Source organism: Gopherus evgoodei, chromosome 4 (genome assembly GCF_007399415.2).
Source record: "Gopherus evgoodei ecotype Sinaloan lineage chromosome 4, rGopEvg1_v1.p, whole genome shotgun sequence".
Taxonomy (NCBI): Eukaryota; Metazoa; Chordata; order Testudines; family Testudinidae; genus Gopherus; species Gopherus evgoodei.
The window spans coordinates 121,211,139-121,234,358 of record NC_044325.1 but is presented as its reverse complement, the minus strand read 5'-3'; the positions used below and the strand labels follow the sequence as shown (position 1 = coordinate 121,234,358).

General features: G+C 44.3%; 1 protein-coding gene across 2 annotated transcripts in view; it reads left to right on the top strand.

Moving 5' to 3' along the window:
- Positions 1-23,220, top strand: part of LOC115650590 (NACHT, LRR and PYD domains-containing protein 3-like) — a 64,618-nt gene that overhangs the window by 16,445 nt on the left and 24,953 nt on the right. For both annotated transcript variants that reach the window (XM_030560774.1, XM_030560773.1), the window contains exons 5-7: positions 2,215-2,304; positions 13,676-13,846; positions 17,975-18,145. In XM_030560774.1, the coding sequence (XP_030416634.1) occupies positions 2,215-2,304; positions 13,676-13,846; positions 17,975-18,145 (432 nt within the window). The remainder of the gene's footprint in view (positions 1-2,214; positions 2,305-13,675; positions 13,847-17,974; positions 18,146-23,220) is intronic.

Sequence of the window (23,220 nt, the reverse complement as noted above, 5' to 3'; positions counted from 1 at the left end):
GACTGAGTTTTCCCACAAGAACCAGCTCTCACCAGCACCGTCACATTATACATGTTCTTTAAAAATAACCCCAGTGATAACCATGCTCTTTCCTGCTGGAGGGGAGATGTCTTGTGGAAGGCACTGGGACACCACGGTGTTGGATGACCTTACAATAATCTGAGTCTTCAGCATAAATTTGACCGTCAAAGCCACATTTTGAATGAAATTGCCCAGTGTCAAGGTGTAGGTGGAGAAAAGGAGGGGCCAAGGATGGAGCCCTGTGGGATGCCAATGAAAGATGGAAGGGGATGGGAGGATGCAGCACATGAAATGCTGATGAGAGAGGTAGGAGAAGCAGGAGAGAACAGACTCCTGAAAGTTGAGGGAAGAAGAGGTTTCAAGAGGAGGAGAGTAGGCAAAGATGTTAAAGGCAGTGGAGAGGTTGAGGAGGGGGAGGACCGAGTATCTGAACTCTGGCTAGGGTGAGGTTAATAAAAACTAAGATGGAAGCTTCAGTGGTGAGGAAGCCAGACTGGACAGTGTGACAAAAAAACAGGGATTTGGCCTGCTCTTCTTTTACCCACCATCTGCCTCGGGGACATCAACCATCCCATCCTATCTTCTGATCTACCTTGTCCCTAATACCTTTCCATTCCTCATGGTTTTCCCCCTCAAACTCTGGTCCATTTCCTTGGCAACATATATGTGATTTATTTGCCCCCATGATAAAAAACCTTTCCCATGACCCCACTTGTCTCTCCAAATATCACCCTGTCTCCCCAAGTCCTCTACAACTGCTGTTCAAGAAAGATCTGATTATTAGAGCTGGGCAGATAATAATGGATAATTCATTCATTGAATGTTGCCTTTTTCACAAATTATTCAAACAATTTTATTTTTTTTAAATTTTATTTTTTCTAAATTATTCATTTTGATTGGACACACAGGTCATAGATATTTTGGTTCTGTGAACTGATGAACATAAATATGATAAACAGATTTCTAGTATGAATGCTCAGGATTATAAATACAAATTTTGCTTTCACAGGAATATTCTGTCATAGTGACTTAAACGCGTTGCTTCAACAACATTCCTGTCTGCAAATTCCCTTTGCTAGAATATTTGGAAAGCGTACAATAAAGATGTGTGAACACAGTGGAAATAAATCACTTTAAAATTCATCAGAATATTCTTGAATGTTAGTTGTTTAATTATTCATCCAGCACTATTTCTTATACAGATGCTGCTTTAAAATTAACATACCATTTTACACGTTCTGCTGTCAGGAAACAATAAGCTCCATTTCTGGTTCCTCCTAGGGATGTAACTTCACTAAGGCTACGTCTACACTACAGCATAAAATCGAAATAACTAAAACCGGTTTTATAAAACCAATATTATAAAATCGATTTTATGCGTCCACACTAGGGCACATTAATTCGGTGGTCTGCGTCCATGGTTCGAGGCTAGCGTCGATTTCTGGAGTGGTGCACTGTGGGTAGCTACTGTAAAATGATGAGGCCAATAACTTCGATTTCCGTCCACACTAACCCTAAATCGATATAGTAATATCAATTTTAGCGTTACTCCTCTCGTTGGGGAGGAGTACAGAAATCGATTTTAAGAGCCCTTAAAATCGATTTAAAGTGTGTTGTAGTGTGGACGGGTACAGCGTTAAATCGATTTAATGCTGTTTAAATCGATTTAACTGCATAGTGTGGACCAGGCCTAAGTGTAACCCTAATTATACACTATTGAGTAACAGTTATTATACTTCCAATTTTAAGCAAATACTTATATTTGGTTTTTAGCTTTGTGGGCAAATTAAAGACAACATTCCTAGTTAAATAAACACGATAATTTCTACTGTATCTCCAGAAATGATACTTCAGTTACTGCCTGACACACAAGCATAAAACTTCTGGAGACATTCCAATTTGTCTGAGTAGTTAGAACTGGGTTTTAATATTCTGAGAATCAGGGTACCACAAGTTCATAAAATGAATGGATTAATCTTAGTCGCATGTATTCTATTTGACTCTGTATACTTGAAATACATATCAAAGTACTAGATGTAGTTTTGAATTGGGGGACTTACAACTAACTAACTGCAGAATAACCTATATGCACTGCATCACACTGTCCAAGAGGCTATTTCAATGTTCAGGAAATAGAATTAAAATCTGTCTTCAGAGAACAATATAGAAAATTTCTATTTTCTCCTTTTTAAGGAAACACCACCAGGATAAGCCAAAGCATTCACCTATTTACCTGCTCTGTCAAGCACTGAAGTATCCAAACTGTAAATTAAAGAAGCTAGAGTAAGTAACTATTCTTTCCTTTTTAAATCCCCCTGTGCTGCTGCTATCCCAGAAATTCTACAGCAGTGCAGCTCTTCACCATGATTGGTATAGTGACCACATACAATTGTGTAACTTCTGAGGATTGTGTTTAAATTTAGGGTTAGCTTAGTCAGCCTGCTGCTGCAATGACAGTTAACCAAATTACCTTACCCACAGATGAGCCTGAGGCCACGTCTACACTACAGCATAAAATCGAAATTATTAAAACCGGTTTTATAAAACTGGTTTTATAAAATCGATTTTATGCGTCCACACTAGGGCACATTAATTCGGTGGTGTGCGTCCATGGTCCTAGACTACCATCGATTTCCGGAGCGGTGCACTCTGGGTAGCTCAGTAAAAGAATGAGACCAATAACTTCGATTTCCGTCCACACTAACCCTAAATCGATATAGTAATATCGATTTTAGGGTTAGTCCTCTCGTTGGGGAGGAGTACAGAAATCGATTTTAAGAGCCCTTAAAATAGATTTAAAGTGCCTTGTAGTGTGGACGGGTACAGCGTTAAATCGATTTAATGCTGTTTAACTCTATTTAACGTTGTAGTGTGGACCAGGCCTGAGAGACAGAGGTGAGCAGTGTGGTTAGGGGAAATTTTTGAGATCAGGAAAGACTCAGGAAGTAGGAGACAGAAGCTAAGATATTTTAATCTTAGATATTTCTAAGGTGCCTGTCACTAGAACTGGGTGAAATTTACATGGTTAATAGTTGATTTGGCAAATAATACAGTTTCAGGTCAACTGAAACTGTTCACAAATTCAGGTCGTATCTGATTAATAGTTTCAAATGAACAAAAATGGAGGAAAAATTTCCAAAAAAGTAAAAATATTTAGTTTAGACATTTTTGAAACAAAATTTCAAAGTTTGTGTCAAAATGATGTTTTGTTAGGAAAAATTAGCTCAGTTTAATTTTTTAAAAAATAGAGTTAATCAAAAACAAAAAACCTGAAAACTAATAATTTTGTTTAGGGTAGCACAAAACATTTCATTAGAGCCCAAACTAATTTTTTTTACATTTTTTTCATTTTATCGGGAAAAATTGACTTTACTGTTTCAAGTGAACCCAGATAAAATATTTCTTTCATATGATTGAGCTCAGACACTGAACCAAATAATAAATTCAATAAATAATAAAAATAATAAATTCAATATATAATATTCAATAAATATATAAATAATATTATATATATTTATGTATAAATATTTCTATAAATATATTATGTATTTATATATTATATATCAATATATAATATTCAATAAATATATAATATATAATATTCAATAAATAATAAAATTCAATAATAATAATTTCAAATAATAAATTTCATAATGTGGATGAATTAACAAAAGATGATGCAAAATTAGCAATAGAAAATTGTCTCCAAGTTCCAGCCAGCTCTGCTACTTGTACCCTGCTGCATGCCAGCCCCAGAGCATATGAAAGGAGACTAGCCGGAGACTGGCCTGTCTTTGCTCTGTCTGGCCCCAAACATTTCCCCTACTCCACCACCCAGGTTAGCAATGCCAGAAATACACTGCAACAACATCTGAATTTCAACTTTAAAACAGAAATCTTGGTTTTATTTGGTCCCTTGAGGATTCTTCTGAAAACCATAAAAGGGAAAAGCAGCAGATAGTGACATTATCCTGGTGCATGCGCATGTACATTCGCACACATTGCATGGTGTGCTCACTGCCTCAGCAGCAACTTCCATACTGCTGAGATTAGCAAATAAGAACACAGAGCAGGATAATGAACTAATGAATTAACAGCCAGACAAGCACTACCCTCTGCACTCCCACACTTCCAAGTAACTCCATTTATTTTCCCATGGTTCTCCTTGCTCCCATCCTCCCCTGAGAAGCTGTACGTACCCCAGGGACTCCACAACAGGAGGTGGGGAAGAACTCCGAAGTCTCTGGGCTACATGGAGGAGGGGCCCTGAGTGATATTCTCCCTTTGAGCCCAGAGCATGGTCATCTCAAGCTCCCAAAGAGCTACCTGCAAAGGAACAGCTAGTTCAGCTCCAAAACAAACCACAAAACAAGATCTGAAAACATAACAAAACAATCAAAATGACTGAACAAATGACTAAAACCCAACCCCTCACGAGCACAGACACCCACAGCTACTGGTGCTCTTCGTGATACATCCTAGCCCTGCGCCCACAAGCAGCATGGCAGAGGGCAGTGGGAGCTGCTGACCCCATCACATCATCTGCAAGTGAGAGGATGTTCCATTCACAACATATATGCAGATTTTTGGGCAGGACAGAATTATTTAAAGGAGGCAATGCAGCAAACTAAAAATCTGAAGTGAGAACATAAACTGTAAGCCATCCATGTTATGTTCCTGGTTCAGGGAGCTGTGTTAAGAAGTGTGGGTCAGATGCAACAAGCCACAGGCCTGCAGCACTTGCAGAGCGTGCTGTTTGTGGACATAGTGCATTGTGTGTTTTCAAAAGAAAATGGCTAATGTGGCTGCACTGCATCATTGTAGCTTCCAGTTCAGTCACACTGCTGCAAGTTGCAACACAGAGTTTTCTAGTGCACATGCCAGACTGGGACCAATTTCTGACATTGCAAATTAGTACCAGGACTTTGAATTTGTGGGGACGGGGAATGGGAAGCCAGTTGAGTTGCTGGAGCATCAGACAGAGTGATATGCTCACTTTGGTCGTTGTAGCTTAAGGATTGATCTGCTGCCTTCTGAATGAGATGCTTAGACCATCCCAAGAGACAGTGAGTTGTGGCAGTCCAATAGAAAGATGACAAAGCCATGGACAACAGTGGTTAAGGACTAGGGAATAGACGTGCAGAAAAGAATTAAATGGAATATCATTTTGCTGTTTCCGGGCCCCAATGGCCTAAAGTAATTCCATGTTGAGGGAAAAAAAGATGGTCTCCAAAAGGGAGGAGGCTATAAATCCACTACAGAAATTCATGGACTCATAGATTGTAAGGCCAGATGGGACCATTACATCATCTACTCTGACCTCATGTATAACACAGACCATTACATTTCACCCAATTGCCCCTGCACTGAGCCCAGTAACTTGGGTTTAACTAAAGCGTCTTCCAGAAAGGCATCCAGTCTTGATCTGAAGACATTGAAGAGATGGAGAATCTACCACTTCCCTTGGTAGCTTTGTTCCAATAGTTAACGTGCCTCACTTCTAATTTGAATTTATCTGGTTTTAATTTCCCACCACTGGTTCTTGTTATGCCTGTCTCTGCTAGACTAAAGAGCCCTGTTCACCTGTTGCCTGAGTAGAGCTGGGAGATGATTTCTGGTGTGAGTATGAGGCTATTGAGCTGGCTCCAGGACACCTTCATTACTAGCCATGACAGCCCTTCCCAGTTGTTTAGATGAAAGGGTGTCAGAAAGCTGGTGGTGTATCTTTTATTTTACCATTTGACATTTCTCTACCCCAGTTACAAAAATAAATTGCTATTGTTTGAAACATATACAGTTCTTCCTCGTAACACACCTTCCTCCTCCCTCCCTCACCTCCCTCCTCTCCTGCATTCCCCATGCCCATAAACCCACATGGCCCTGTGATGGGGTGTACAACCCACACACCAGTCAAGAAGGGGCTGACAACTTGTAGGTTCAATCAGCCCCACCTTGCTACACCAGGAGTAGGTGACAGGCCTAGAGTGAGGGACTAAAAAGAGAGTACCAAGCTGAGTGGCTGGCTAGCTGGGAAAGGGAGTAGCTCGCTGGCTCTCATTCAGTGAGAGAAAAATGTCTGGACCCAGGAAGCTGGGTCAGACCGCTGCAGGTCAGGGACTCCTTGAGGGAACGGCAGCCTGAAACAGGGAGGCCAGGTGTAGGTTAAGTAGAAAAGACAGAGCAAATAGAAGGGTTTGGTCCAGCCACAGGCTGGGATGGACAACTCACCTTTCTGGTTTTGTGTTATGTGTGTTGGAACTTGGCTACCCTGGAAGAGGCAGAACTTTGGTACAACTTAACTAGGATGTTAAGTCACCACAGACCGGGTCACATTAGAGGTAGCAGCTGACCATTGAAGATCTTGAAGGGAAACAGAAGCATGGTGAATTGTACCATGGTGGACCACAAGGGGTTGCTGCAAAGGTTGACCCGGCCAGAAGCCCTTATTCACCAAATCCCATATGGCTCTGAATTCCCACCAACCTTCTGCAACTCCAGAGTGGCCTTAATTCCCCTCAGCCTTCCTCAAACTGCAGTTGACACAGACTTCACTTAATCTCCTCTTCGTCCTGTTGTCCTACTGCTCTACAGCCTCATGGCCCCGCACCTCATCCAGCTCCCCAGTGGCCTCCATGGCTCCTTCTTTCCCATATCCTTGGAATTTTGGGTGAGGGTGGTGAGCTTTCCCCTCCCCTCCTTTTTCTTCTGAAGGCAGCCAGCTGGTCCAACCCCCATCCGTTTTTTATAGGGCCTGACATGTGGGTCCATTGTGCTCCAGTCCTCTGGTGGCAGGTATCAGGGATCTTCCTTTAGGGGAGTGCTGTTGCACTTACCCAACTTTTCATCTTCCACTGACAAAAATGAGGTTGCTTACTGGGCTCCATCTATGCTTTTTACAAGCAAAGCTGGTGAGGTGGGGAGGGACTTAATCCACAACAGTGTTTTCTAGGATCTCTGGTTGTTCTCAGGGTGATGCTACAGGGTACAGACAGTTTGGGTTTGCACATTTCTCTGATTTCCAATCCTTTTTCAACTGACTTTAAAGTAGAACCTGAATTTGTAATTTCCAGGCTTAGGGATGACAGTTTAAGATTTGTTTAAAAAAGCCCAGCATTTTTTAATCTCTTTCTACAAGGCTGGGGGCAAGTCACAGTAACTTCAATGTCAGCATGACAAAGCCTTCTGTCCGGGAACTGTTTACATGTTGGCTGTGAAGGAAGAGTTTGCTACACAATGGAAGCCCAAATACTGAAACCTCAAACTTTGCCAACAACAGCACATGTATGGGCCATCACAGCCACCTTTATCCACAGAGCAAATTCTTGCCTACACCAATCCCAATGTGATCTGTGAAACTAGGCTAATGCACTGCCCTTTTCTACAGCAGACTGAGGGTGATCAGAGGAATATGCATTGATTTCTCACTGCAAAGTAAAGGGAATGGAAAAACTCTGTGTAAAAATAAACAACAATAGAACCTCAAAGTTACAAACACCAGAAGTATGAACTGACCGGTCAACCACACAACCCATTTGAAACTGGAAGTAAGCTATCAGGCAGAAGCAGAGAAGAAAAAAAGCAGCAGCAGCAAACACATTATGTGACTGTGTGTTAAATGTAATCTTCTAAAAAAAAAAAGGGAAAGTTTAAAAATATTGACAAGGTAAGGAAACTGTTTCTGTGCTTTTTTCATTTAAATTAAGATGGTTAAAAGCAGCATTTTTCTTCTGCATAGTACAGTTTCAGAGTCAGTTGCTCACTCATAGTAAACTATTAAGTCAGTGTTCAGTGGTAAACTTTAGAAAGAACAACCATAACATTCTGTTCAGAGTTACAAACATTTCTGAATTATGAACAACTTCCATTCCCAAGGTGTTTGTAACACTGAGGATCTACTGTTATAAAGAGAATTAACTGTAAAAATGGGACCACTTCCTCCTGGCCTTTTGAAGAGCTTTTGAAGAGGAAATTGTATGATCATGAGAAACTTTAACTTCTCAGATATAGACTGGAGAACAAGTGCTAGTAATAATAATAGGGCTCAGATTTTCCTGGATGCAATAGCTCATTGATTCCTTCACCAAGTAGTTGCTGAATCAACAAGAGGGGATGCCATTTTAGATTTGGTTTTGGTGAGTAGTGAGGACCTCATAGAAGAAATAGTTGTGGGAACAACATTGGTTTGAGTGATCATGAGCTAATTCAGTTCAAACTAAATGGACGGATAAACAAAAATAGATCTGTGACTAGGGATTTTTTTTTCAAAAGGACTAACTTAAAAAAATTAAGGAAATGAGTTAGGGAAGTGGATTGGACTGAAGAACTTCTGAATCTAAAGGTGGAAGAGGCCTGGAATTACTTCAAGTCAAAGCTGCAGAAACTATCAGAAGCCTGCATGCCAAGAAAGGAGGGAAAACTTAAAGGCAGGAGTTGTAGACCAAGCTGGATGAGGAGGCATCTCAGAGAGGTGATTAAGAAAAAACAGAAAGCCTACAAGGAGTGGAAGATGGAAGGGATCAGCAAGGAAAGCTACCTGATTGAGGTCAGAACATGTAGGGATAAAGTGAGAAAGGATAAAAGCCATGTAGAGTTGGACCTTGCAAAGGGAATTAAAACCAATAGTAAAAGATTCTATAGCCATATAAATAAGAAGAAAACAAAGAAAAAAGAAGTGGGACCGCTAAACACTAAAGATGGATGGAGGTTAAGGATAATCTAGGCATGGCCCAATATCTAAACAAATACTTTGCCTCAGGTCTTAATGAGACTAATGAGGAGCTTAGAGATGACAAATGGGAATGAGTATATGGAGGTAGATATTACCACATCCGAGGTAGAAGCCAAACTTGAACAGGGGGCTAAAGCAGGGAGCCCAGATAATCTTCATCCAATAATAATAGAAGAACTGGCACATGAAATTGCAAGCTCATTAGCAAGAATTTTAATGAATCTGTAAACTCAGGGTTTGTACCACATGACTGGAGAATTGCTAACATAGTTCCTATTTTTAAGAAAGGGGAAAAAAGGTGATCTGGGTAACTACAGGCCTGTTAGTTTTACATCTGTAGTATACAAGGTCTTGGAAAAAATTTTGAAGGAGAAAGTAGTTAAGGACATTGAGGTCAATGGTAACTGGGACAAAAAACAACATGGATTTACAAAAGGTAGATGGTGACAAACCAGCCTGATCTCCTTCTTTGAGAAGATTTTTTAGACAAAGCAAATGCAGTGGATCTAATTTACCTTGATTTCTGTAAGGCATTTGATATAGTTCCACATGAGGAATTATTAGCTAAATTGGAAACGATGGGGATCAATATGAAAACCGAAAGGTGGATAAGGAAGTGGTTAAAGGGGAGACTACAATGGGTCATACTGAAAGGTGAACTGTCAGGCTGGAAGGAAGTTACTAGTGGAGTCAAGTATCAGAGGGGTAGCCGTGTTAGTCTGGATCTGTAAAAGCATTTTTTTTTAATAACTGAAGCTTTTTTGGTTTAAAATCACTGTTCCCTGATTGGGAATTGAATCCAGGCCATAGCAGTGAAAGTACCAAATCCTAACCACTAGACTACCATGCAGCTGACAAAGTGGGTATTCGCCCATGAAATCTCATGCTTCAAAACAGGAAAATCTGGATGACCTTGTAAACTGGAGTAATAGTAATAAGTTGAAATTTAATAATGAAAAGTGAAAGGTTATGCATTTAGGGATTAATAACAAGAATTTTTTTTATAAACTGGGGACGTGACACTTGGAAGTAACAGAGGAGGAAAAGGATCTTGGAGTAGTGGTTGATCACAGGATCACTGTGAGCCACCAATGTGATATGGCTGTGAAAAAAGCTAATGCAGTCTCGGGATGCATCAGGCAAGGTATTTCCAGGAGAGATAAGGAGGTGTTAGCACTGTTATACAAGGCACTGGTGAGACCTCATCTGGAATATTGTGTGCAGTTCTGGTCTTCCATGTTTAAGAAGGTTGAATTCAAACCAGAACAGGTACAGAGAAGGCTACTAGGATGATCTGAGGAATGGAAAACCTGTCTTATGAAAGGAGACTCAAAGAGCTTGGCTTGTTTAGCCTAACTGATGAGAGAAGTCTGAGAGGAGATATGATTGCTCTCTATAAATATATCAGAGGGATAAATGCCAGGAAGGGAGAAGAATTATTTAAGCTCAGTACCAATGTGGACACAAGAACAAATGGATATAAACTGGCCATCAGGAAGTTTAGACTTTAATTAGACGAAGGTTTCCAACTATTTCTATTAGTGGTAAATATGCCCAGTGGCCTATGATGGGATGTTAAATGGGGTGGGATCTGAGTTACTACAGATAATTCTTTCCTGAGTGTCTGGTTGGTGAGTCTTGCCCACATCTTCAGGGTTTAGCTGATCACCATATTTGGGGTTGGGAAGGAATTTTCTTCCAGGGCAGATTGGCAGAGGCCCTGGGGGTTTTACACCTTCTTCTGTGGTGTGGGGCATGGGTCACTTGCTGGAGGATTCTCTGCACCTTGAAGTCTTTAAACCACAAGTTGAGGACTTCAATAGCTCAGACATAGGTCAGGGCAGTGGCCCCCAACCTTTTCGTCTGGCGTGTACCAGACGAAGGACAGTGGTGGCGGTGGAGCACCCACTGAAATGCATCCGAATTTCTGCAGCATTTCGGCTGCGATGCCTCTTGATGATGTCGCTTGTCTCCGGCAAGTGATGTTATCAAGAGGCATCACCGTCGAAATGCCACAGAAATTCGGCAGCATTTCGGCGGGTGCTCCACCAATGGCCAGGACGTGGGCACATTTAGATGCCCCCCATGGGGGCCATGGTGCCCGCGGGCACTGCGTTGGGGACCCCTGGGTCAGGGGTTTGTTACAGGAGTGGGTGGGTGAGATTCTGTGGCCTGTGTTGTTCAGAAAGTCAGATTAGATGATCATAATGGTCCCTTCTGACCTTAAAGTCTATGAGCTAATGTGTCAAATTGGTGTCAAATGAAATAAAGGTGTTTTTTCCCTAAAATGTTGGTTGGCATTTCCAAGGGCTTTAATTTGCCCCAAATAGAACATTGAGTCCCTGGGGAAAGGCCCCACTCAGATGGGCATGCAGGCATGAGGGAAAAAATTGTCAGGATGGACAGACTAGTAAGTTCAAGACACACTGGGGAGGAATCTCAGAGAAATCTATACTATCACCTTAGCTTTGTAAAATGTGACATGATGGACCAGTCACATGAGCCCGAAGCTTGTTCACTCTGAGCCAGGATCACTGTTGGTAGGAAAATGACTTTCCGTGTAAGGAAATTAAGCTCCATTAACCAAGTGATTCAAAAGGAGGTTTCATCAGCTTTATCCCATGACACTGTGCAATGGAAGTGTTATAACTTGTCCCAGTACCACTCTGTAGGATTGCCAGGCTGTTGTGAGTGGGGCCCAATCCCTGGGTGACACCTGCTTCTAAGCCAGGTGAGCCTAGGTATGGCCTAGTCCCTGTTTCCAGGTCTGGATTTTTGGGGTCATTCCTCATCCCTCTTGTCTGATGTCCTTCCTTGGAATGTGAGGCGCTGCCTTCCCATTGCCCTAGACCCTGAAATGAGTGTCTGAGATCTCCCAAGTCCCGCCTCCAGTCAGACTCTTACCCTGCTCCAGCGCTCCACCTGGGTTGTGGGCTCTCTGAGCTTCTAGTTTGTCACCTTCAGGGATAATGTGGCAGGAAAGCAAGGAACACAGGCTTGGCACAGGGGCTTATTAATCAGAGACTTTGTCTTCAAAGCACTCAGGAGTTACAGGTCTTTGAAAAGCAACGGAAGTCCTGAGATTCCCTCCTCCCTGAGTCTTATTGGGCCCTTCCCACGAGTCTGAGGCATGTCAGGGTTTCAGTCTGGGCACAGTTCCTCTTGCCCTCTCTCGCTCCTGTACATCCTTCTTCCATGTCATGATGGTCATACCCATCCCCTGCACAGGGCAGCTCTGGGGTCTCTGTCCCCTTGCCATGTGACCCATTGGGTTGCCCCTGCACCCTCTCGTAGTCATGCTTGCCCTGCCTGTGGCCCTTCTGTTCCATGGAGGTGGGCCAGAAGTTGAGACAATCACAGTCAAAGACTCCAGAGCATAGTCCTGATGGCTTCTCAAGGTATGGCTACACTTGAAACTTCAAAGCGCTGCCGCAGCAGCACTGCCGCGGCAGCACTTTGAAGTGCGAGTGTGGTCGCAGCGCTGCATGTACTCCACATCCTCTATGGGTATAGCTTGCAGCACTGGGAGCCGCGCTTCCAGCGCTGCGGCACTGTTTACACTGAGGCTTTACAGGGCTGTATCTTGCAGCACTCAGGGGGGTGTTTTTTTCACATCCCTGAGTGCGAAAGTTGCAGTGCTGTAAAGCGCCAGTGTAGCCATGGCCTCAGTGACAGTCCTTCAACTGGCGGTCAGGCACCTTTCCTGCTCAGGAAATGCTGTTCACTGGCTTGTCCTGGGCAAGTTCTGACATGTATTCAACAACTAATACAAAATGAGCTTTGTAATTTTGTACAGTCACACACACACACACACACACACACACACACACACACACACACACACACACACACACACCTCTCTGACACAGGATTTCAAAAGTGTCAAGTCCCACATGAACCAGATAATTAGGGCTGCGACTTCCTGAGAGGCTGATGAAGGAGTCAGTCAAACTGTTTTTCTGTGAGGATAATAGAGGGTGCCATGTGGACCTGTTTGCACCCTGCCAGAACCCCTTTCCACTGGTAGATGGTTGATATGACTCTAGGAGGACATGAGCCCCCTGCTCCTGCATGTGGCCCCGTGCCCAGTCAGCCCAGTGCAGTCAGCTTTGGCCATCTGAACCAGAGCTGAGAGCCATACCTGGCCTGGCCAGTATGAGGCTGTGAGGGTTATAGAACCCTTGTCTCTTCTGAAATATGCCAGTGCCTGTGTCACCAGGAGCTGGTACCAAGGTTCACAGGAGCATTCTTCTCCTGGAGGTGGAGAGAGCCCCCCTTGCTAACATTATCTATTCTCCAGGCTATCAGCAGAAGGCTGGTAGGTTCTTGTTCAGGGATGTGGCAAAGACAGACCTCCCTCTGTCTGATGCCCTCTGAGCCTGGGATCTCTAGGGAAATTCCAGCCTTTTCTAGGGTATGATCAAGAGAGGGGTGGGACTTGAGACTTGGTAAAGTGGAGCCATCCTTGAATCCTGAATGTTTAAGTCTACCATAGATAGTGACTTATTTGCTGAGCCCTCAATTGAAAAGATGCAGCAAGAGAGAAGAAAAGGCTCTTTCCATCCACAAAACTATAATAGACCTTCCAGTGCAGCAGCAAGGGCATTAATTCCCAGTGAGATTCCCCTCCTCATCCCTGTCTTTCTTTTCCTCACTCATAATAAAGTTTCTTATTATCAGATGCCCAAGTATGTTTGCTCAGGGATAGAAAACACTCATATGTGGAATACAGGATCAGTGAGAGCTACAGATGCATGTGGATTGAAATCCACACATGACCATGTGATCCCCACCATCTATTACTACAGCTCTGTGATTTCCCCCTCCCCCCTCCCACTCTCACATAAAATAATCTTTCTAGAAACCCACGGCAGGGACTACAGACAGAAGTTCTCATTTTCCTCTCTGCTTACCTGTCTCCTGCAGGTTTTGTGATTGCCATTTGACAGCTGCTTGCTGTGAGGATCTCTCCTCTATTCTTGGTACCAAACAGACCTTGGTTGAGTTGTGCTTGGCAGGAAACAGCCTGGGAGAATCAGGAGTGAAGCTGCTGTGTGAGGGACTGAAGCATGCAAACTGCAAACTGCAGAAACTAGGGTGAGTATTTACCCTTTTTTTTTCTGTAAAGGACTTCATGGAGCATGAGGATGGTGTAAGATGTTGGCTCCCTGCAGGTACATGAAGGGGGTGTCCACATTGCAAAAAAGACCCACAGCAGTGAAGTCTCAGATCCCAGATCAACTGATCCAGACTCATACTACAGGACTAAAAATAACAGCATAGATGTTCCTGCTCAGGCTGGAGCATGAGCTCTAAGATCCATCCCCTGAGCAGGGTTCCAGACCAAGCAGGAACATCCACGCTGCTATTTTTGGCTCTATAGCACAAGTCCAAATCAGTTAATCCAGGTCCTGGGACTTGCTGCAGTGATAGACATACCCGAAGAGGCTGAACATTGAGTGTCCCTCCAGCCCTTGGTGTCTCAGTGGCTCCCAACAGTCTGCTAGCCTGTCATGTTCGGTAAATGGAATTTATCAATAAAGATGGGCACATATTGGAGCAGTAGTTCCAATCCCCCTGAATCTGAAGAATCAGTCATCATATATAAATGATTCCTAATGTGTCCCTGGCATTTAAAACTAATGCAGAAACTTAATTGCTTTGATAAAAGCCCCACTTTATCATCATTTTAATGATTTTAAAAATAATTTTACACTTATTTTGATTCACAACTAATAAAAGCACAAGAGACCCCAGGAGCCTAATGACCTTAAATCTCCTAGTCATCCCTTATAGACACATTCCCATGCTGGGAGTGGTGTGCGTCTCAGGGGAACTGTGGGAGAGATTCCGTCTCAGGAAGGAAGAATTTTTCCTGTAACTCCTTCATGTGCCAAGGGAGGGGGATTTGCCTGCAGCTAACCCGCCTTCAGGAGGTGCAGCATGTTCTTTTGTTTTACCCAGTCACCTCTGCTGGCCATTATATACAGGTGTATTTTATCATGGCTCCTTTCTGCTCTTCCCTTCATCCTTCAGTGATTCTTCTGCCCCTAACTTAGGGAAAGAAGGACACTGTGTTTATGGGGGGATCCAGCACAAGACACAAGGAGAGGGAGGTGTCACTGCTTTTTGACTTGAGCAGTTAGCCAAAATTTGGTGTCCTGTGTATTTGCTAGAAGGACAAATCGGTGATGGATCCAGGTATCTTTGATTCAGTTTTGTTTATGAAGAATGCACCCAGTCCTGTTTCCTCAAACACAGGAAGACTCAAACAGGAGGTAGGTTCTTTGCTCAAAGCTCACACCTCGTTCAGCAGCACGGAGCTGCCACAAGCTCTTTCGGGGCTTTTTCTTAGGGAAACATCCCCAGTGCCTGTTCGGGTGCCTTGTTCTGCCCTTCTGTCTCTCGCTCTGTAGTATTTCTGTCTGTTCTTTTCTCACACAGACAAAATCAACCCACTGCCTGGGGTTTATCAGATCATCATGGAACCCCCTTGTGCCACATGGTGAACTCCTGCTCCAGCCATGCACGTGGCCTGTGTTTTGGACAGAGGCCTGTAGTGGCTTCAGCTGTCTATTCCATAAAGTAGCTCAATTATTTTTTTTACATCGAATAAAAGGCAGCTATTATTATGCTCAACCTATAAACAAGGCTTCCTGTGGTCTCCCCACCCCTTGTGCACCTTTTGAATAGCCCAACTCACCATATGAACTGTAACATTCACTGTTTTCAGCTCGTGCCTGGCTGAGGTGTGTCTGGCCTGTGAGGTACTCACAGCAGGAGGTGAAACTATTCTCAGCAGAGAGAAGGCACCAGTTTGTAGAAAGACCTTTGACACACAGCCCCTCTGGGTAATAGAAAAGCATTTAGTCACTATTGTCACAATAGCCACTGCAGTAGCTGTTCTAATAATGGACAAGGCTCTCTGGGTTACGTCAGGTACCAGTGACATTCCAGCAATTGATGGGCCTAATTTTTCAGTAACCAATATGCCACTTGATAACCATGTCATAGTCTTAGAGAAGGTGGCCACAGTCTTAAGATCCATTAGAGAGGCAGGATTGACTGTAAACTCCACAGAGTGTTCATGAGAAAGGTACATAGATGCTCCAGCATGTAAGGCCTGGGTGTCAAAATCACTTGAAAAGGGCTGAATTCAATGGTTAATTATGGTCCTTAGGTCAGGCTATAAATACTATATTCTCTCTGTGATGCACAGTGGAATGCCCCCCTCATGTCAGAGATCCAGCGGAGAATATGGCCTTTATGTAGTAACTAAATGTTTTGTTACTATTTATTGTTTGTTTAGTGCTTTACTATTGCATTCATCATCAGTGCAAAAATCTTTTCACCTTTAAGTCCATTGCTTTTCTGCCTTTGGTTTCTCTTCCTCCTCTATCATCTCTTCTGCTTTCTCTTCTGCTGTCTCCTGTGTGTTCTCTGTATTTCCTTCCCTGCAGCAACTTCCTGTTCCCAACCCAGCAGGCTTCACTCCCATCCCCTAACCCCCTCATTCCACCCACTACAACGATCATTGATTCAGTAGTTGATGTTGGCACTGAAATCTCACTGGCGAGCAATAAAGTTGATAGTGCAGTCAGATTACTGGGGGGACAGGAGAGTCCCCACTCCTAAGTCATTGCTTCAGGCTCTCTGCAGACTCAAGCTGACTTCAATGCATCAGTTACAAACCTGGCTCACATTGGTGATCTCTGTTGCCATGAGGGCCAGAAACTTCCTTTTGTCTGTGGGACACTAAATCAGCCTGTGGGCCAGATCCAGTCTATGTTACTTATGTATGAAACTTCTGGGGGTCTGAGCCCCTCTTCCTGCCTCCCATGTGTAAACCGTAATGCTAAATACCTGACGGAATGGGGTGATGAGAACTCCCACTGAGATGAATGGAGCAGTTCACACCTCTCGGAGCTATTGTTTCAGGCTGTTTTCATCTCCAAGCAGTGTTCTCATTCAGCTGAGAATGTCCCATTGAGATGAATGGGCCACTTCACACCTCTCTGAGCCTATTATGCTGCTGATGGATGTGTGGAGCCCCTTTCTCATACACTAGGACCATATTTGGGGTCCCTCACAGCTACACCACATAAGAACTGCAATACTGGGTCAGGCCAAAGGTCCATCTAGCCCAGTATCCTGTCTTCAGACAGTGGCCAATGCCAGGTGCTTCAGAGGGAATGAACAGAACAGGCAATATCAAGTGATCTGTTTCCTGTCACCCATTCCCAGCTTCTGGCAAATAGAAGCTAGGCACTTCCCCTGGCCCCTCCAAGCTCACCGAGAAAAAGTTTTGAACGGTTTCACAGCCGCATTTTGGGATTCACCAGCCCACTGAAAATGCAGCCATGCTCTACCCTCACCTTCAGCTTAGCTGAACGCACACTTGTGGAACACAGGCTAATGGACATAACAGATGCCTATAGAAGGATCCCAGTGTAAACTTCTCTTTTACAATCCCACTTCTGCCAGCACCAAGGTTAAGATTAATTGCTGAGATTTTAAGAGGTGCAGCAAAGATCTCACATTCCAGAGGGAGGGTGGAGCTAAGTGGATTTAAACCACTTTTATGCCTCTGATATCCCCAGGCTGCTAATGGACAACTCTGCAGCTTGCAACAGATGAGACTCCCAATAGCTGGCAAAGCAGAGTCATTGTTCTAAAGGAAAAGTGACTGATTCTGGAAGAGTGTGTCCACACAGGGAGCTATTCCGGTCAATGTCCTTGTATTGACAAGCCCTCAGTATCTAGCCATCGCATTTAAGGCCTGGTGTACACTTAAAATTTAGGTCAACATAGCTACAAGGTTCATAGGTGTGGAAAAGTCAATAAAAATAAATATAAGTTAAAAATTCAACCCCTAGTGTAAATGCAGCTAGGTTGATACAAGAGGACAATGTATCTTCAGTTTGTCTATTTTGGTCATAGTCTCCTTGGTCTGAGTGATATTTCTTTCTAAAGCACTGAGACTTTTAGTCTACAAAAAAGAGAAACTCTAATTTACAACTGGCTTCCTATACAATTCCCTTATTCTTCATTTTCCACACCGGTCTCTATGCATTGGTTTATTGATACATTGCAAATCCTTAGATTAAGGGTCATGGGGACTATGGTAAATGCTTCTTGGCTTTCCACGCTGGAACTTCAATTGAGAGGAGATGATTGGATAGACAGATGTGCTCATTCTCTAATCTGTGCATCTATCTCCTGCAGATTGAAGGCTTGTGAAGTCTCAGCTGCTTGTTGTGGGGAGCTCTCTTCCGCTCTCAACACCAACCAGCTGCTAACAGAACTGGACCTGAGTGATAATCAACTGGGAGCCTTGGGAATGCAGCTGCTGTGTGAAGGACTGAAACAGCCGAATTGCAAACTGCAGAGACTAGTGTAAGTGTTGACCAGTTTCCTTTATATACAGACCTTGGCAGGAGGTGTGATGGGGTATGATCAACTTTCTGCAGGTACCTGGTGAGGTTAAAATTTTAGTCTCTCCTATTAATGCCTCAGTTTGGGACACTTTCTCCCCACCCCCAAACATGTGAGAGCAAGAAGAAGGCACTACCCAAGAGGACCCTTGCAGTGAAGGAAAATCACCACCTGCACTTCAGGACAGCTCTGATCCCTCTGTGAAAAATTTCTCCTTCTCTGCAGTCACCCCTGCGTCCAATTCTCATCCCTCTCCCCTGCTCTGTAGGGTAGGTGATGGGAGGAGCATGGACACAGTCTCTATCCCTGAAGCCGAATGACATGCCCTCTTAGAGCACCGTCTAACTGAGGATCTCAAAGCACTTACACAGCTGAGGGAATTCACCTCCCACCCCACTGAGCCAACTGGAGACAAAATAATATAAGATTCATTTAAGTCAGTTCCTGCTGCCTTGATCCCCTCCTGCTCCTCTCTCTGTCCTTGACCCTCCCCCACCATCCAGGCTTGTGACCTCCCTGTTGATTTTTACTTCCTCATATCCCCTCACCTATACCCAGGCTGCCATTGAGTCTTCACAGTTCTCCATCCCATGTCCTCCCGTCATCGTTCAGCCTGTTGAAAGCAGTTTTTGCTGCACACAACATCCCGATACTAAGGTGCTCCCACACCCCATCTCCAAGTTTTACTCTTGACTCTAACAAGAGTAGGCTTTGTCCCCATTCTGCAAACCCTGACAGTAAAAAGCTTCAAAAATTCTCTCGCCTGTGGACAGGAGGAAGTTCTCCATCAGCCTTGACATGCCATGTCTGTTGTGTGTCTAGGCTTAAAACCCAGCTGGATATTGCCAATTGACAAGTGAAGTTGGATGCAACTGTTTAGTAACTGCTTGACTAGATTGCTCAGAAACAGGAGACCTGATGATACTGGGCATTCGCTTGTAAGGCTGGTTGTATTAAGCAATGGACTCTTAAGTCCTGGCCAGGTTACTGTATGCTCCAGGTTGGGGGAGCAGATTTCTGTCCTCAAAAGCAGACAATGACAGTATTTGTTAGTAGGGGTTCTAGATGCTTTTGCTCAGAGCCGTTCCTAGGGTATGGTGAATCGGGGAGACCACTCCAGGTCCTGCACTTTGGGGGGCCCTGTGGGCCAGTGGAATTGGCCAGTGCAATCAGTCCCAGAAGTGACGGGTCAGTCCCGGAAATGATGGATTCGTCACTTCTGCCCCAGGCACCCCGCCCCAGGCTCTTGCTGCCATGCACTAGCCACAGAGATCAAGGATTGGAGTCGTGGGCAGAGGCTCAGATTTCCTCTAGCATGTCTAGGATTCCTGTTTTGTGAATGAACAGAATTCTGAGGAGGGTTTTGTGTTGTCCCTGATGGCCATAGAGGCCATCCTGGATGTGGAAGATCTTCTCTGTGAAGTGCGTACAGTTCCTCAGGCCGAATGGTGCTGGGCTCCGGAGCTAGGAGGCATCCAGGTTAGCAATGTTATTGACAATCCAAAATAGTTCAGTGGGGTGTGACTTGGGGCTTGTCTACACAGCCCTGCAGTTCAGACTACAGGGGTGTGAAGTGCAGCATGCACCAAAGTGCTGTGCTGTAACTCCCCCATATAGACAATGCAGGTGCAAACAAAAATGTACCTAGTTCATGCTAACATAGTCCTGTTTGAAGAGGACTATGTTAACACAAGCTAGGTACCTCTTAGTTCACACTAGGACTGTCCACATTGGGAAGCTGCATGCACCAGAATGCTGTGTTGTTGCAATTCACACCCCCATAGTCCGAACTGCATAGTCCAACTGCATAGATGAAGCCTTGGTGGTTGCTACGGAAGAGAAGAATGAGGATCTCTTGGTCTCCTCCATGGCCAAGGAGCAGGCAAAGAAGACTTTGTTGTTCAGACATTTGTTTCTTCTTGAGTGTTCTCAACACTGGCACTTGGGTTTTCTTGCCTTCTTGCATCATCTGTCACAGGAAGAAGAAACCACAAAGCTCTGTGATGGCCATACAGGAAGGAAGTGCTTCAGAAACAAAGTATTCATGGCTATGGTCAGTCAGTGACTGTGATGTCTCACTGGTTCTTCTAGTCCTTCGCTGCTGGGCTATTCAGTACTTTGTGGGTCTAACTGAATCAAAGAGTTCTCTAGATGGATCATGATGTTAAGACCTTCTTGCCTGGAAATTAATTAATTAATTAATAGGCAGCCGATTAAAAACAAACACAAGGAAGTATTTTTTCACACAACGCACAGTCAACCTGTGGAACTCTTCGCCAGAGGATGTTGTGATGACTGAGACTACAACAGAGTTAAAAAAATACTAGATAAATTCATGGAGAACAGGTCCATCAATGGCTATTAGCTGGGAATGGGTGACAAGGGATGGATCACTTGATGATTACCTTTTCTGTTCATTCCCTCTGGGGCACCTGGCATTGGCCACTGTTGGAAGGCAGGCTACTGGGCTAGATGGAGATTTGCTCTGACCCAGTATGGCCATTCTTATGTTATTTCTCTTTTGGAGGTGGTAATCTGACTGGCATCAGAGAGTGATCCACGTTCATTATAAAGGTCAGGATGTGACCAACTGTGTGTGTGTTTAAGGCCTAGAGACGGCCTTTGAGAATCCAAAGGAGAACAGGGCAAATAGAAAGTTTTGTGCATTGGATCAGGTGTATTGTCCATGTGAATATTTAAGCCTCCAAGAATTAGGAGTTTCAGGAACTGCATCACCATGTCAGTCAGTGTCTCTGTCAGCTCCTCCAGAAAGTTTGAGCTCTCAGTAGGTAACAGATCTGTGCTATTGAAATGTCTTATTGGGCTTGTCATTGGTCTCTCAGATTAAATAGATGCACTCAGAGGATTTTGTTACAAAGGAGCTTCTTTTGCATTTGAAGCTGGGTGGCAATAAAATTGGGTCTCTGCCCCGGGAACTGCCTAGTCTGGGTCTGTAGGGCCCTGTGTCAGCTGGAAGGATGAAATGATCCAGCTCCCAGCCTGCAGTGTCAGATAACCAGGCTCTGGTGATGCAGACCAGGTCAGGGATCTAACTGAAGCTGATAAATGTCTTTTAAGCCACTAACCTTGCTTTGTTCAACATGAGCTTTGATCCTGAGGTGTGTCTGTGTCTGTAGTAGTTTTGTGTGCTGTGGCTGAAACTCAATTGCACTGGATTGGTGGCTGGTGCCTAGAGTAATGCTTTCCAGAGGCTGGCTTGTATTTCTTGTGTGTCTTCCATGTAAATCTTGTATTGGGGTGAAAAAGTCTCATATCCATAAGAGACTCCCACAGTCTTTTGCCCACATGAAGGCTACGTCTGCACTCAGAGCTGGGGGAGTGATTCCCAGAGTGACCAGACACACTTGCACTAGCTCTCATTGACCCAGCGTGCTAAATATAGTGATGTAGCTACGGTAGCGTGAGCAGTGGCATGGGCTAACTGTTCCAAGTATGTATCCATGAGGGGGGTTGCAGGAATTCACCTCCCCACAGCTCTTCATGGCCTTTGCATTTTTGCTTGGGTAACTCCAGGCCCTGGTTAGTCAGCTTCCTGAATTTCCCAGACACAGTTCCTCAAATCAGATACTGTGCTACCCCTCATCACTACCCCTAGTATCTATTCATTGATAAGTAGCTCTCTGCACTAGAAGTCTTAGGCTTTGTCTTCAGTTGGAGCTGGGAGCTCACATACACACATTTATGCTAGCTCTGATCTTTGCTGATGTAAGCAGAGTAAGGCTGAGCTCTAACCTGAGATCTGGTGGTGAATTTCAGGGAGTGTGGAAAGGAATTTCAGGTGTTTGCATTTGCACACCCACCCCATCTAGCATAGCCCACGGCAGCCTGGGATGGTTATTTTGACAGCTCTGGGATCCCCAATTTCTTTGTTATTGGGGCAGGAGGAATAAAGTGTTGTCACCCTGATTATATGAATGAGGAACTATGAGACTGCTTTATGACAGAGACCCTCACCATCAATTAAGTAGCACTCGCTAGACAAGGGACATGGGCACCAAAATGCACTGAATTAAGAAAGGTTGGGGACTGGTGTGTGTACTTGATGGTACTAGTTTGTTTTTTTTGTTTGTTTTTTTGAGGGCCTGGAATGCTAACTGTATCTCTGTCTCTCTCCCCTCTTGAAGAGCAGAGCTAATTTTGATTCCAGTAGAAATCCATCTAGAGACTGTTGAGCTGAATTCACTTTGGGCCAATGGTACACCAGCACTGGGGCTTCCCTATTACAAGCTGAAATCACTAAGAGAACTAAACTTACTGAGCTGAGATCACTGAGTGCTGTATTAACTAGTTGGGGAGCCTGAAGATCTGTCGCTAAGTGGCTGGCAGAGTGGAGCAGTTTGCAGCATGGTTGGAGCAGCCCATGGAACAATGAGTGGAGTGGAGCGGTTTGCAAGGAAGGCTGGAGCATCACAGAGTGAGTGGAGTAGAGCCGGTCGTAGGAAGGCTGCAGCAGAACTACGTGGAGAGGTGGAGCAGTTGGCCCTGGCCCACATGAGGTGCCCCTTAACACCCTGTGTTCCCCACCCCTCATGTCCCCCCAGGCTGGGGGGGGGTAAAACTCTGCAGATAAACTTTTGAACTCTGGGGCGGCACTGACCAGGGACAGAGACTTTTGGGTTGTTGGACTTTGGGGTGATTGGACTTAAGACCCTAAGGGGAAAAGGACACTGCCAAAACTTACTTGGTGGGTGTTTTGCTCATGGTTTATGTTATGAATCCTGTTTCTGGTGATTCCCCAATATGATGCCACATTGTTTCCCTCCTTTATTAAAAGGATTTTTCTACACTCAGACTCTGTGCTTGCGAGAGGGGAAGTATTGCCTCCTAGAGGAGGTGGTATGTAATTGTCCCAGGTCACTGGGTGGGGGCTTGAGCCGGTTTTGCATTGCATTATTGAAATGGAACCCCTGGATACTGAACCCGGCCCTTGTTGCTGCCAACTCAGAGGGGCAGAAGGGTTACACTAGTGCACTAGAAATAGTAGCTTAGCTGTGGCAGCACAGGCAGCAGTGATC